We start from the raw sequence: 13,151 nt of genomic DNA, 5'->3' as shown, positions 1-13,151 counted from the left end.
CTTATTAGCCTGGCAACTGTGAACTGCAATTATTTCCTTCCCTGCGACCGCCCGCCCGCCAGCCAGCCAGCCAGCCAGTCAGTCAGTCAGTACGCCACCATGGCTCCTTCCAAACGCAAGGCCGAGGATGACTTCATTCTCACCATATCTGACGACGAAGCCATACCTGACGAGGAAGGAACAACCCCCCCACCGCAGAAGAAGGTAAAACCCACCAAAAAAGCCAGCAAGAAAACCGTCAAGGGTACTGCTACTGCTTCAAATCGCGCAAACGAAGACGGCAACGATGGAGACGACGGGGCTATGGACTCGGACTTTGAGTTCGACCTGGGCGAGGAGAAGAATTACCTGGCCGAAGACATCGAGGAGTGGACTTTCGACGGCGCGGCCAAGTCTATGAAATCCGGCCAGAAGCAGCAAATCCTGGAGGGTATAATACGGAGGAGGACCAGCAAGGCCCAAGACAAGGTCGCTGAAACGGGAGGAGAGAACGGCAACGGTGACGACCTGCCCGAGGGCGGTGGCGATGACGAAGATGACGAAGACGAGGAGGTTCTTGCCGAGGATGCGTTCGGCATGAATGTGGGCTCCGACGTGGAGGAATCGGAAGACGAGGACCGAGCTCGCAACATCGAAGACGGAGAGGGCGAGGCTGAGGGCAGCGACGACGACGACGACGCCGCCTCGGACAACGACTCAGTCGCAACCCCGGTCGAGCACCCAGACGACGACGCCGAGGAGTCGGAATCGGGCTCGGATGACGACGATAACGAAGATGCCGAGGAGATCGCCAAGAGGGACGCCTTCTTCGCGCCCGAGGAGAAGGCCAAACCCGGCAAGAAGGACACAGTCGGCCCATTCACCGCCATGTCACTATCACGTCCGATCCTTAGAGGCCTCGCAGCCGTGGGCTTCGCCAACCCCACGCCCATCCAGGCAAAGGCGATCCCCATCGCCCTCATGGGCAGGGACCTCGTCGGCGGTGCCTCCACCGGTTCGGGCAAGACAGCGGCTTTCATCGTCCCCATCCTGGAGCGACTACTCTACAGACCAAAGAAGGTGCCAACCACCCGCGTTGTCGTGCTCACGCCTACCCGTGAGTTGGCCATCCAGTGTCACGCCGTGGCAACCAAGCTCGCCAGCTTCACCGACATTACATTCTGTCTGGCCGTCGGAGGTCTGAGCCTCAAGGTCCAGGAGGCCGAGCTGCGGCACCGTCCCGATGTCGTGATCGCCACGCCCGGTCGTTTTATCGACCACATGCGCAACTCGGCCAGCTTCTCTGTGGAGGGGGTCGAGATTCTGGTCCTGGACGAGGCTGATCGTATGCTCGAGGACGGTTTCGCCAACGAGCTAAACGAGATTCTCCAAGAGATCCCAAAGTCACGCCAGTCCATGTTGTTCTCCGCCACGATGAACTCCTCGGTTGACAACCTTATCCGCATTGGCATGAACAAGCCCGCCCGGGTCATGGTGGACTCGCAAAAGACAACTGTCAACACACTTGTTCAGGAGTTTGTGCGTCTGCGGGGCAACGAGCACCTGCGCTTCGGCTACCTCCTCCACATTTGCAAAAAGATGTACACAAAGAGGGCCATTGTCTTCTTTGCTAGGAAGACGGATGCACACCGCGCACGCGTCATCCTGGGCCTCCTGGGTCTGTCGGCCAGGGAGCTCCACGGGAGCTTGAACCAGACAGAGCGTGTTGCCAACATCGAGGCCTTCCGGACCGGTGAGGTTGCGTTCCTGCTGGCAACCGACCTTGCCTCTCGTGGTCTCGACATCCGGGGTGTCGAAACGGTCATCAACTTTGACGCACCCAAAGACATCAGCGTCTACCTGCACAGGGTCGGACGTACGGCCCGAGCGGGGCGGCGCGGTACTGCCATCACCCTCGCTGCGGACCCCGATCGGAAGGTGGTCAAGGCGGCTGTCAAGGCGGGCAAGGTCCAAGGGACCAAGACCAGGAGCGTCACCATCGACGCTGCAACCGTCAAGGAGTGGCAGGCCAAGGTGGACGAGCTCGAGGGCGAGGTGGATGAGATCCTGGCCGAGGAGAAGGAGCTGAAGCAGCTGCAGCAGGCCGACATGGAGATCACAAAGGGCGAGAACCTGATCAAGCACGCCGACGAGATCAAGTCAAGGCCCAAGCGGACGTGGTTCGAGACGGAGCACGACAAGAAGAAGGCCAAGGAGCCCGCGCCGACGAAACTGAACGCGCTGAGGGAGAGCTTGAAGAAGAAGCACGCCAACGGCAAGCTGAGCAAGAAGGACATGAAGAAGCTGGACAACAAGGCCGAGAGGCAGAACGGGAGGTTGTGGAAGAAGGGGGCGGCCGAGCGTGCGGGCAAGGGGGCCGTGTTGAATTTGCGCAAGAATGCGAAGAAGGGTGCTTCGAAAAAATCCAAATAGAATTTAGGCGCTTATCCTGTAGGAAGCTGGGAAGATGTTCTCATACCAGAGATTATCCCATAAGACTTTATCCCATGAGATGTAATCCTATGAGAGGTTATCCCATGAGAGGTTATCCCTTGAGAGAGTTATGCTATGAGAGGTTGTTCTATGAGAGGTTGTCCTATGAGAAGTTGTCCTATGAGAAGCTGTCCCATGAGAGGTTATCCCATGAGAGGTTACCCCACAAGAGGCTATCCTATGAGAGGCTATCTATGAGAGGCTATCCTATGAGGTTGTGTAATGAGAGATTGTCCTATGAGAGTTTACCACATAAGACATTGCTACATTAGAGGCCATTCTATGAGAGGTCATCCTATAAGGTGTTTCCCCGTAGAATGTTCATTGAAAAGAAGGAAGTCAAGTCTGTGCCTGCGCAAGTCAAGACTGCTGACGATTTAACAGGATAACCCTGAATTCTCGTGCACCGCTTGCAGCACCAACTGCTCGGGTTCAACCACGCCACCGGGTCAGTGGACCCTGATTTCCATAGACGGAAAAAGTCAAGCGAGCTATTCAAGAAATTTATTCAAGAAAGCTTCACTCTTAGTACCTAGATAGTTTTACAGCTGAGTCCTGTTCTAATTATTGGAAGCTCACATCCATGCCCTTAACAGGTACATAAGCAGGTACTCCGTACAGGGTAAGCAGCTCAGGCTTGGCGCACGTGGCGTCAAATCAAGATCCGGTCCAGGAATGACATCACCGCCAAACACTCCTTTTTCGAGAATCTATGCACTGTTCCATAGACAACTCCCCAGATTGCAGCGTGTCCCCTCTGATCGTCAAAGCTATACTCCATCAATAGACTCACGGATAGTTCACGGCCGAGCTCAGCAGACAGCATTGAAGGTGGTAGTCCCAACCATGGCGCCGGAGAAACCCAGTCGCGAGCCAACGCTCTTTGAAGTCCTCTCCATCTCTCCACGGAGTCTGGAGGGGCAGGACCCAGCATCGCAAGCCAAGATTGCCAGGCAAGCCTACCGCCGCGCGCTGCTCAAACATCACCCCGACCGCCAGGCTCAGAAGACAGATGAAAACGCCGCTTCAGCATCGGACTCGTCATCAGCTTCAACCACAGATACATCGCAGCACTTCACCGTAGACCAGATAACAGAGGCCTACACCGTACTCAGCGACGCGGAGAAGCGACGCGAATACACACGCACATTACGGTCACAGACCAAGGCAACGTTTTCGGGTGGTGCTAACCAAAATTCCAAGAGGAGACGAAAGTCTAAGGCCTCGGGAACTGATACGGTCGTTCTGGATGACGACATGTCATGGGATGGCAAGCGTCGGCTGTACTACCACGCCTGTGATGGGTGTGGCAAGTCGCGTGGGTTTAACCTGCGAGGGGACGAAATCGACGATGACAGTGAGGATGATTCTGAGCTGACACTTCAATGTGTGGGATGTGAAAAGAGTCTCAGAGTTCTTGTGCCGGCTCTCGCTGAAGATGACGGCGGGCAGTGGGATGGGCAAGGGAGCTCGGGTCTGGGGACTGTACAGCCACAAGCGCAAAATATGGCTACCCAGCAGAGCAACAAGGACGAGGATCCTCCAAAAAAGAGCCGGGGCTGGGGATTCCGTCTTGGACTCGGGCTATCACTTGGAGGAGGCGTGAGTGCTCGAGCTGGGAGATGATGAAGGGTCGATCAAGCTGCAAGGGCGGCTGGATTCCCAGGTGGAAGATTCGTGATGAGGCAATGCGTTGTCTAGCCGGGAGATCCATCTTTTTGACTGAAAAAATCCTGGCTAGTGATGTGTTTTCGGCGGACATCAGTTTGAGCCTCCGTCTGACCGCAATACTGGGGTCTTGTCTGTTCTTGGTGTATACCGTTCCTGTCGCATTGGGCCTCTGTATGAGTAAGGGCAGGTCAAATGGCATTATCAGCAGTAGCATGCATTCCAAGGTCCATTGCGGGCCAACAGATCATCTGCTGTCTCCCCTAACATACTGTGACGTCCGCTCTGGACGTTTTGCACTTGACCCAAGCCTGTTTCTACTATCGTTTGGGAGGCCAGCCGAGGCAGGCAGCCATTTGACTAATATTGTCAAGTTAATAGTGAAGAATATTGCCTTATCTGGGTCGTTAGTTGACTTCATTGACCGAGCACACGTGTCTCCTATCCCATCAATCATGTACTCAGATTTGAATTTGGAGGCGACCAGTCGACCCGCCCGGTATGCGAACTGGCAGCCTTGGAATCCGAGGTCGTTTTGTTGGCAGCGAGGACTTTGCTATTACCGGTCTCGCTTGTGAAAATACATACCGAGGACGTGCACGTCACAATAGACTATTGCACAAGCTTTGACCGATTGTGGGGACGGCGAGCCCCGTGGGGCAGATCACCCTTATACACTAGTTAACAAGGGGGCCACAATTCCAAACAAGAGAAACACAACAATTACACTCGATTAGTAAGTCAGTTGAGTCGGCATCGATTAGGTATGAATTTCCAGTTGACTCGCTTTTCTTGCCTGTAAGCCGTGTGGAGGAAGGCCGCTCTTACAGGTACCCTGATCCTCCGAGTACAGTGAGCTCGCTTGCGCTCGCTCATTCTCAGCCCCTTATACTAGCTTGGCAACGGCATTAGGTAAGTAGGTCCTATAGGGGGTTTAATTACATCAGCCCTAGCATCCCTTAGACACACTTAGCCTTTATTATAAAGTTAAATAGCGCAATATTAAGAAATTATAGTAGAGTATAAATTAAGCCTATTAGAAATTATTAGACTATATTCTCTTTTTATTATTATTAATATTATATTTCTTTAAACACTAAGTCTTAAGTGTTTACCACTATATAAAGGCGCTACATACATTTTATATATATAGGGATTAAAAATAAAACTACTTCTTAGCTCTTTATATTAGCTTAGTAACGGTATTAGGTAAGTAGGTCCTATAGAGGGTTTAATTACATTAGCCCTAATATCTCTTAAATACACTTAACCTTTATTATAAAGTTAAGTAATATAATATTAAGAAATTATAATAGAGTATAAATTAAACTTATTAAAAATCATTAAACTATATTCTCTTTCTACTATTATTAATACTATATTTCTTTAAACACTAGATTTTAAGCGTTTACTACTATATAAAGGCGCTATATATATTTTATATGTATAGGGATTAAAAACGAAACCATTAAACCACCTAGGGATTAAAAACGAAACTATTTGAGAATCGTTGGTTGTTTAGAACGCACCATAGGTGGTATCCAGGACAATAAATCATAACCTACGAGCAATTGCTTGTACACCTGGTTGAGGGCGTTTTGAATATCAGCTGTCTGTTCAGATCATTGGACGGGAAACTCAGCCAAGCAACAAGTGAATAAAAGGTTGCTCTTCAGGACACCTAGATCATTCTTCCAGCCTTTTCCGAGCCTCAAGATGCCCCCTCGCCCCCGAATTTTGGCCTCAACTAGATGCTCTGAAGAAGGCCTTCGAGGCGCGTTTTCCCGGCATGACACCCGATGTCATCCTACTGTTGACGTCTCTAAATATCACGACGGCAATATTGACCAGCAGCCGGAGGCATTTTCTGTTTCGAAAGTACCATCCTCCAAACGGTTCACTACTGTCATCGCTGGGATCAAGAAGGCGCAATATCACGTTGAAAGCTCATTGACTTCGACAAGATCAACCTGGAGTTCCGAGCCACCTTAGAAGTTTGTTATGATGCCTGGCGTGAGTTGACTCCCAGAATTCGTGAAACGATATCTGGCCAAGGACTAACCGGAGAATAACGGCATTTGGGCAGCTGGTTCGAGCCTGGTAGGTTGAAGCTCTTTTACCAGAATCCTATCGGCACGCTCGGGGACTGATTGAAGACGTGTAATACATGGAGGAAGTATCAAGTCATCCATATTTGCCACTGTAACTAGAAGCTTTGTATCTATTCGCCGCAAATATATAGGAATGAGTATACACATTTTGACATCGAAACCATCTTAATTGCAAGGCGTAAGAGATAGACACGTCAAGATCAGAGCCCCGCGTGAGTTGGAAGAGACGTCCGTGTGCCTTTAAAATATGAACGGATATTGGGCCTTGGTTTTCGTGGAGACAGTAATTTTTATGTGTGACCAACCTCACCTGCTTCTAAATTTATTTGGAGTGATTCTCAATATTTCTGTAGTTGATTCGAATCGCATGTAGTTCACAGTCGAGGTTGAAAAGATGACGGTGAACACAGTTATAGTAATTTGAAAGCCCAGAGTCAGCCCAAGATTCCTAGATAGCCTAATAAAGACTCACATGTGCATGGATGTTGTCGTTGTGGTCACGGTGTAGTAGTGGGCTAGGAACTCCAACGTTGAAACAAATGTTATTGCTGGAACGTTTGTATTCTCCAACAGGAAGATAAAATCACCCTTGAGGTTTCGCCTAGGGTATCAAGACAAATCCAAAAACAACAACCTTGGAACAGAAGTCGAGCTACTCCGCAAGATGACCTGCCCCACGGCACCCTGGACTGGCACAGCCTGTCTCCCTTTCGTCAGCACAAAACCCAATGACGTCCCAGCTTCACAAAGTTCAAGTGGCTCGGGCCCGCCGCTCAGCACGTCTCGCAGCCTTTGCCGTTCTAGCTTTTGGGCCACGAGCTTGGACGGCCTCGACCTATTGTGTGATCAAATCAGTTTTCTGCATTTATTGACCTAGGTAGTACGATTGCCCATGAGGAGAGCTTACCTTGACTTGAGCTTCGTTGTTGGCGGCAGGCCACCTCTCTTCGCCTAGTCTCTGGAACTCGGCCAGCTCATCTTCGAACCGCTTGAGCGCAACGGCAGAATCCTCGTCATTTCCCGAGGCGTCGCCGCGAGGACCAATCCAAACACCTTGTTCGTCGCATGGCATGTAACAGTCATCTCCGCCAGTTGAAAGGATGACGCCTATATAGCCTGGCTTAGTTGAAGTTATATTGCGATCGCCAAAGATATACAACTCACCATGAGAAGCGCCAGGTTGTATACCCATGGCGCTAAAAGTTAGGATGGTGAGAAGAGTTGTGAAGTGCATTTATGTGATGTGAGAGGAGTAGTATCTGTGGTGTGTTGGTGGTTTGTTGGAGTTACTGAGAGCGTTGCGGGTGCCTCTGACCTGTTGAAATGATGATGGATGATGATGGTGCTTATGATGAGGAGATATCTCCTCTAAACCCAGGCCTCGGGGCTCGCAGGCTTATATGTGTCGTCGTCGCTCCCCTGGTAGAGGCGATTGTTGTTATCGGAGCTGTACTGAAGTCACCCACGCGAAGCCTGGAAGGACTCCCCGTACCCGCGACGCGGTCGGTTGGTGTGAGATAAGCATCCAAGTGCTAATCACACTCGCTTTTGTGGCGGTGACCTCCTTGGGGGCCAGTCACACCCTTAAAAGGCAGGCAACAGTGACTGGAGCCTAAGTCGTCTCGGTCACCTCGCCGAACGGTCACCAAAAAGGAGGCAATGCTGTGAAGGTGGGAAGAACATCCCATATGGTGGCAGAGCGGAGGGCTCAACTCTGGAAGTGTGTGGCTGTCAGCAAGGTGTCAGAGATCTCCTCCCCTCTTTCTATTTCCAAAAGAATACTAGGCACGTCATCCGGCTAGAGTGTGTGTTTCCTTGACCACGCATACTATTCCGGGCCGAGACTGCGCATCCCGGGCCCAGCAGCCCGGAAATGAACATATACTTCGACTCCCAGCACATGACTCTGCAAATGGGCCTATCACGGGCTGCCCATAAGCTGCAATTCGCATCCTTCTGTGGGTCGGATGCGGCTTACAGTCCGAGATAATAAAGCGGAGCCCCTCAACTCTAGGCTGACATCCCACGCCCACGGACCACCCATCTAATATCGCATGATCCAGTGTGTGTGCGATTGGATGGTTATTTCCTTATCATATCGACCGTCAGTCAGAGTTGGTGCTCATCGTATGACCCAACTAGATGGTGCGGGTGGCAGAGCGACGTTCTGGTCTAGTGTTTCTCTTTCATTTCTTGGCCGGACAAAAATAATGGGGGCCAAGCCTGAGGAGTAGTACATGCTCACGTCAACATCCTGGCCATGCAGGCTCAATTCATGCGGAAGCAAGTATGTTGCGAGCGCCTTGCTTTAAACTCGAATCCTCCTCGAATCTGAGTCATCCTAGTGAGCCAGGCAGAGTCACGGCTCGAGTTGACTGCGCAATAATTCTAGCAGTCCGTAATTGTGGATCCGGTCCGAAAACTTGGAACCCTATCTCCATCAGAAAGAGACCCTGCTTTTTCCATTTTGGAATGTGCCACCAGCCAACCTATCGATAGTTAGACTACCGTCAGGCGGTTTGCTTACAGCTGCAGCGCGGACACACCCACCCACCTCAAGTGCTACCAAATCACATGTCCAGCCCTACGGGGCGCTAGCCTCGATCCTCTGGCAGCATCTACTAAGCAAGAAGTTCCCGGGCCAGCCACTTCCTCCTAAAGGGGGGCTCAGCATGACCGTTTCAGCCATCATCTCAGCCCTGATAGCGGAGCCATGCACTTTGTCACACGCGGCCATGTGTGTTTTCTCTGGGGTTAGAGCTCGATAGGCACCCTTGACGGTATATGGGTGCCTGGGCGGCCGTCTAGTATCACCAGAGCGCCTGAGCGCGTGGGGAAAACCGCTCGGGGGCTGTGTACGACGTTGTGTTGGTTCTTGTGATGAAACGGGAGATATGACACTGGCTTCCTGTCGTGTGCGCCTCTCACTTGCCAAGAGCTTATCTGTCTCCAGTGAAAAAGCGAGCTGGGAGACTTGGATATCAATGCAGGTGACTCAGCTGAGGTTCTATATAGGGCTCCAAAGATGTTTTGAAAATATTGACCACACCTTATTCCGTGGCAGATATGCATACTCACCAGTTTCGATCCGCCTGACGCAGCGTTCCCGGTCCCCACCTGACATCCGACAACGTCCTGAAACCTTTTGTCTTCAATTTGTTTCCCCCTCACTACGGAATCTCTGTTAGCCTCATTAGATCGGGACTTGAATTGCCACTACTACTGGACAATGATGTCGGCACGACCATCCTCCTCAGATGAAGAAGAGAGAACGGCCTTCATTGAGCAAGGCGCCTCGTATCACGATGAGAAGCAGATCCCAAGGAGACGTGTCTCGCGTCCTTACATTCTTCTCAGTGTCTTCAACGCCTTGGTATTAATGCTCACCACTATCCTTCTCGCATCATGGCGTTATGGGCACGTAGAGCCATTAGTTAAACCCAATGAAGCATACCGACAAGTTAACGGCCACTCTCCGCTTTATGAAGATTTGCCGCTCAATCCATACAAAACCACCACCAACGGGACATTCTGGCCACCCAATAGGCCCGATGGCGGCAGTATAGCCCGAAAGATGCCCAATCCTGTCGATGAGGCTGTCTGGGATGACTGGGAGCTGACCACCGTCGTGCCGGTGACCGCCTCGGGCATCCGCGCGCTTGGCAAAGACCCCTCAACGGCTGCAAAGCTGGAGGATGACGTCTGGGGCATGGGAGATGATGCATATGCGGCAGTGCTTGACGTCTTCCACCAAATCCACTGCCTGAACCAGTTGCGCAAGTTTGCCTACGCGGACTACTACCATATGAAAATCGCCAATGCGGACCCGGAGGCCCTGACTTCACACGAGGTACACACAAACCACTGCGTGGATATCATACTACAGGCTATACAATGCTCTGGCAATTTACGTGAGTGGATCTGACCCCTGACCGAAACCGCTCTGTTTCTTTTACCGGTGTTGCGCAAAAATGCCATGGAAAGCATGACACTAACCAACTATTTAGAATTGGTCACGATGCACTGGATGGAAAGGCAGCAGTACCCGTTCCCCGACATGAGTACGAACAGGCAATGTGTTGATTTCAACAGGATTGTGGAGTGGCGCAATGACAACAGGATTGATATGAAGAAGTTCGTGGCGACGATGAAGAAACACGAGCAGCCCGGACCTATAAAAGAGCGCCCTGCGGAGAAAGGATACCTCGATATGTTTGGGTGATCAGTAATGGTACGTCAGATTGGCGCCAAACACACCGAGCTATAATTCTTATAACAAAGCTAAAAGAATTTTTAAAGAAGAAAACTATTATCCGAACAGCCCTAGAATATGTGAAATAAATGAATTACATATTGATATGAAAGATTTAGTTTTACTTAAAAGTGTTCTAAGGATTATTTCCTCTCTTTACACATGTACTAATCATCATTTATTAGTTACTTAAGTAGTGACTTGTGCAAGTGGAGTTAACCTGGTGTTTCAATATGGAAGGGTGCACACTGTTGTTGATTCCTAAAACTGCCAAGTTTGGAAGATTAGTATGATGTGGAATATTTCATTTCATCGTGAACGGTACAATCTCAGTAGTTTCGGTAGTCATTCTAATTCCTCAGTCTATAAGTCTGCCTGTGGAGGATTCAGGCTGCAATCATCCACGATGACGCAATCCGGTCTTAGAAGCACTGGTTCTGCCCATTCCGGAGTGAATGAGCGACATGCAGGCCAGGCCCACCCGCATGCAAACAAAGCTACACTACCCTTATTAGTCCAGGCACCAACCGCCCTAGTAACGTTAGCCCGTTTGTGCAGACAAGGACCACTTCTAACATCTGAAAGTTGTCTCCTGGCCACAGCAGACAACTCTCCGAGCTTAAGACTCCCCATCGCCTTAGCTTGTCGAAAGAACCACTGGCAACACCCATTTATTGGCATCATGGCCCAAGACCAACAAGTGGCCGACATCACAGACCAAGATGTGGCTCGGGTTCAACAGATCCGCCAGTTCCTGCCCACGACGACCAACAGTATTGTCAACTTCGACCGCGAAGTCGTCAAGCGCGATGCCAGGGACACGGTGATCATTGTCCATGAGTCCTTTCCGAAACTATGCCAGCTTTTTCTGGAGCACAAGGTCAGGCATGGCAGCAACGTCGAAAGGTTTCTCTACATGTCCCTGTCTTATCGTCAGATGATCATCCGCCTCGTCGAGAAGCGCCCTCTGTCCTTTCTCACCGCCGCAGACACCACGAAGCTTCGTGACGGGAAGGTGATTGCCAACGCTGCCGTGTTCTGGGACCGTGTTGGCACACCCGAAGAGGACCCCAACGAGGACATCAAGCTCGAAGACTATCTGAGCTACGACGAGATGATGCTGAGCGCGCTGGTCGGGGTCTCCGGCCCGAGCTATTTCGTGAACGATGGCGATAGGAACAACCGTGCCAGGCCGGGGCCGAGTGGTACATTTGAGGAGCGCGGCGTCATCATCGGACTGGTCGGCGCACGATTTGAGAGACCAGATCGCATGGAAGCAACCTACATCCTGCCACCGGTCGAGAACCCCAGGATGCATCCGGAACTGCTGAAAATATGGCAGAAATACCTTGGCATCGCACCCACGGCACCAGAAACGACCTTCAACGAAGTGGCATACCAGAAACGAATTCGGATAACCGCTGAGATGCTCCTGTGGGAGGCCAACAGTCGTGCAGGTGCCGTGGAGAAGAAGGCTTACGTGCACATTGTCGGCCTCGGCCTCGGCGTTTGGCAGGTGGTGGACAGACAAGCGCAGCTCTACGTGGACGTCTTTGCTCAAGTCATAGAAGAGTTGGGGGCTGAGATGACCGAGCTGGGAACGCTGGACTTCGCCTGGATCGACGTGACATACGAGGACCGGACAAGGATGAGAGGGGCTGCGCAGGCACATGGCATCGATGTTCGGTTCTCCAAGAGGAACCCCGCAACGAAGCTGCCTCATGATAAAGCCGACCAGCTGCTGGTGCTCAGCTACGCATGGGACTCGAACAGCTTCCCTGGAAACGAATACTGGCTGAAGCAGCTATCCGCAAGCGGGGACCCGGCGGCGGCTTGTATGTCTACAATTGCCGAACTGCATAATCCAGTCATCAACCGTGACTTTCTGCAGAGGATGGAGCCTCGCGTATATTATAGTGTCCCATATCGGTAATTGCGGGCAGCATTGGGCCGGGGACATGAAAAAGGAATTTATTGATTTCCTCTCACATACTTACGATAATGCCGTGAACCTGGGTACTTCAATTAGTACTCGTGCAATTATGTGGTTTCGCTTCTATTCCGTATACGTCCGAGGACATACATGGCGCCTTCATACGGTGTTCGTGCAATTATGTAAATCCCCTGGTGCTATCGTCTGATGTTCCGATTCGACATTGGATACCGCAGCGGAGGATGCTAAATCAGTGGTTGCACTGGTTCGATCCCAACGTTGAACACATTCAGGGAAATGCGCATATCTCGCTGGTTTGAAGACATGTAGTGGTAATAAGAGTGCGAGCCCAAAGATTCCTGACATACGATTGCGAGCCACGTGCTTAGCGATCAGTTCAACGTCGTGTGTTCGGACGACCGTCCAACGACGATCGGTTGCAACGTAGCGAGCATATAGCATGATTATTATGCTGGTCATCCGAGCTGTGCTTGGGCCCCTGTGCTTGTCACAGGGTTCGTCCGAAGTATGGGTAGTAGTGGAGTTGATTGAAATCAAGCCGCAGGTGTTTGTTCCACTTCTTCCTTCTCCTGTCCGTCCAAATACCCCCACTCGCAAGTGTGAAGGGCAATTGAAAATATTCCGTGAGGCACAGCTGGGTCAGTATAGATCCGCTGCTAAACTCCTGGTGTCTTCACATGCCCAGCTGTCCAGA

General features: G+C 51.2%; 5 protein-coding genes across 5 annotated transcripts; 4 read left to right on the top strand and 1 right to left on the bottom strand.

Annotated features, from left to right (window-relative positions):
- Positions 1-8: 8 nt before the first annotated feature.
- On the top strand, positions 9-2,686 carry KVR01_013689 (uncharacterized protein). The gene has a single exon (XM_044791155.1). It carries the CDS (start codon positions 100-102, stop codon positions 2,410-2,412), a length of 2,313 nt encoding a protein of 770 aa, XP_044637334.1. The 5' UTR covers positions 9-99; the 3' UTR covers positions 2,413-2,686.
- Positions 2,687-3,318: 632 nt separating this feature from the next.
- Positions 3,319-3,850, top strand: KVR01_013705 (uncharacterized protein; the record flags this gene model as incomplete). The annotated part of the gene is made up of 2 exons (XM_044794244.1): positions 3,319-3,790; positions 3,831-3,850. The coding sequence occupies 2 exons, from the start codon at positions 3,319-3,321 to the stop codon at positions 3,848-3,850; spliced, it is 492 nt and encodes a 163-aa protein (XP_044637350.1).
- Positions 3,851-6,774: 2,924 nt separating this feature from the next.
- KVR01_013685 (uncharacterized protein) lies at positions 6,775-7,927 on the bottom strand. Its single transcript, XM_044783308.1, has 2 exons — positions 7,159-7,927; positions 6,775-7,086 (listed from the first exon to the last, which is right to left on the bottom strand). The coding sequence occupies exons 1-2, from the start codon at positions 7,483-7,485 to the stop codon at positions 7,003-7,005; spliced, it is 411 nt and encodes a 136-aa protein (XP_044637330.1). The 5' UTR covers positions 7,486-7,927; the 3' UTR covers positions 6,775-7,002.
- Positions 7,928-9,628: 1,701 nt separating this feature from the next.
- On the top strand, positions 9,629-10,473 carry KVR01_013673 (uncharacterized protein; the record flags this gene model as incomplete). Its single annotated transcript, XM_044781686.1, has 2 exons — positions 9,629-10,162; positions 10,259-10,473. Exons 1-2 carry the CDS (start codon positions 9,631-9,633, stop codon positions 10,471-10,473), a joined length of 747 nt encoding a protein of 248 aa, XP_044637318.1. The 5' UTR covers positions 9,629-9,630.
- Positions 10,474-11,185: 712 nt separating this feature from the next.
- On the top strand, positions 11,186-13,071 carry KVR01_013666 (uncharacterized protein; the record flags this gene model as incomplete). Its single annotated transcript, XM_044782003.1, has 2 exons — positions 11,186-12,432; positions 13,056-13,071. 2 exons carry the CDS (start codon positions 11,186-11,188, stop codon positions 13,069-13,071), a joined length of 1,263 nt encoding a protein of 420 aa, XP_044637311.1.
- Positions 13,072-13,151: the final 80 nt, after the last annotated feature.

Source organism: Diaporthe batatas, assembly GCF_019321695.1.
Source record: "Diaporthe batatas strain CRI 302-4 chromosome Unknown Contig00030, whole genome shotgun sequence".
Taxonomy (NCBI): Eukaryota; Fungi; Ascomycota; class Sordariomycetes; order Diaporthales; family Diaporthaceae; genus Diaporthe; species Diaporthe batatas.
The sequence above is the reverse complement of the archived record's forward strand: the minus strand, read 5'-3'. Positions and strand labels throughout refer to the sequence as shown.

What these genes read in the sequence shown, in the direction of transcription:
- KVR01_013689 (XM_044791155.1), top strand. Translation starts at nt 100, where the DNA reads ATGGCTCCTTCCAAACGCAAGGCCGAGGATGACTTCATTCTCACCATA.
- KVR01_013685 (XM_044783308.1), bottom strand. Translation starts at nt 7,485, where the DNA reads ATGCACTTCACAACTCTTCTCACCATCCTAACTTTTAGCGCCATGGGT. An exon ending in ACAACGAAGCTCAAGTCAAG is followed by an intron (nt 7,087 to 7,158) that starts GTAAGCTCTCCT and finishes ATCACACAATAG; the next exon opens with GTCGAGGCCGTCCAAGCTCG.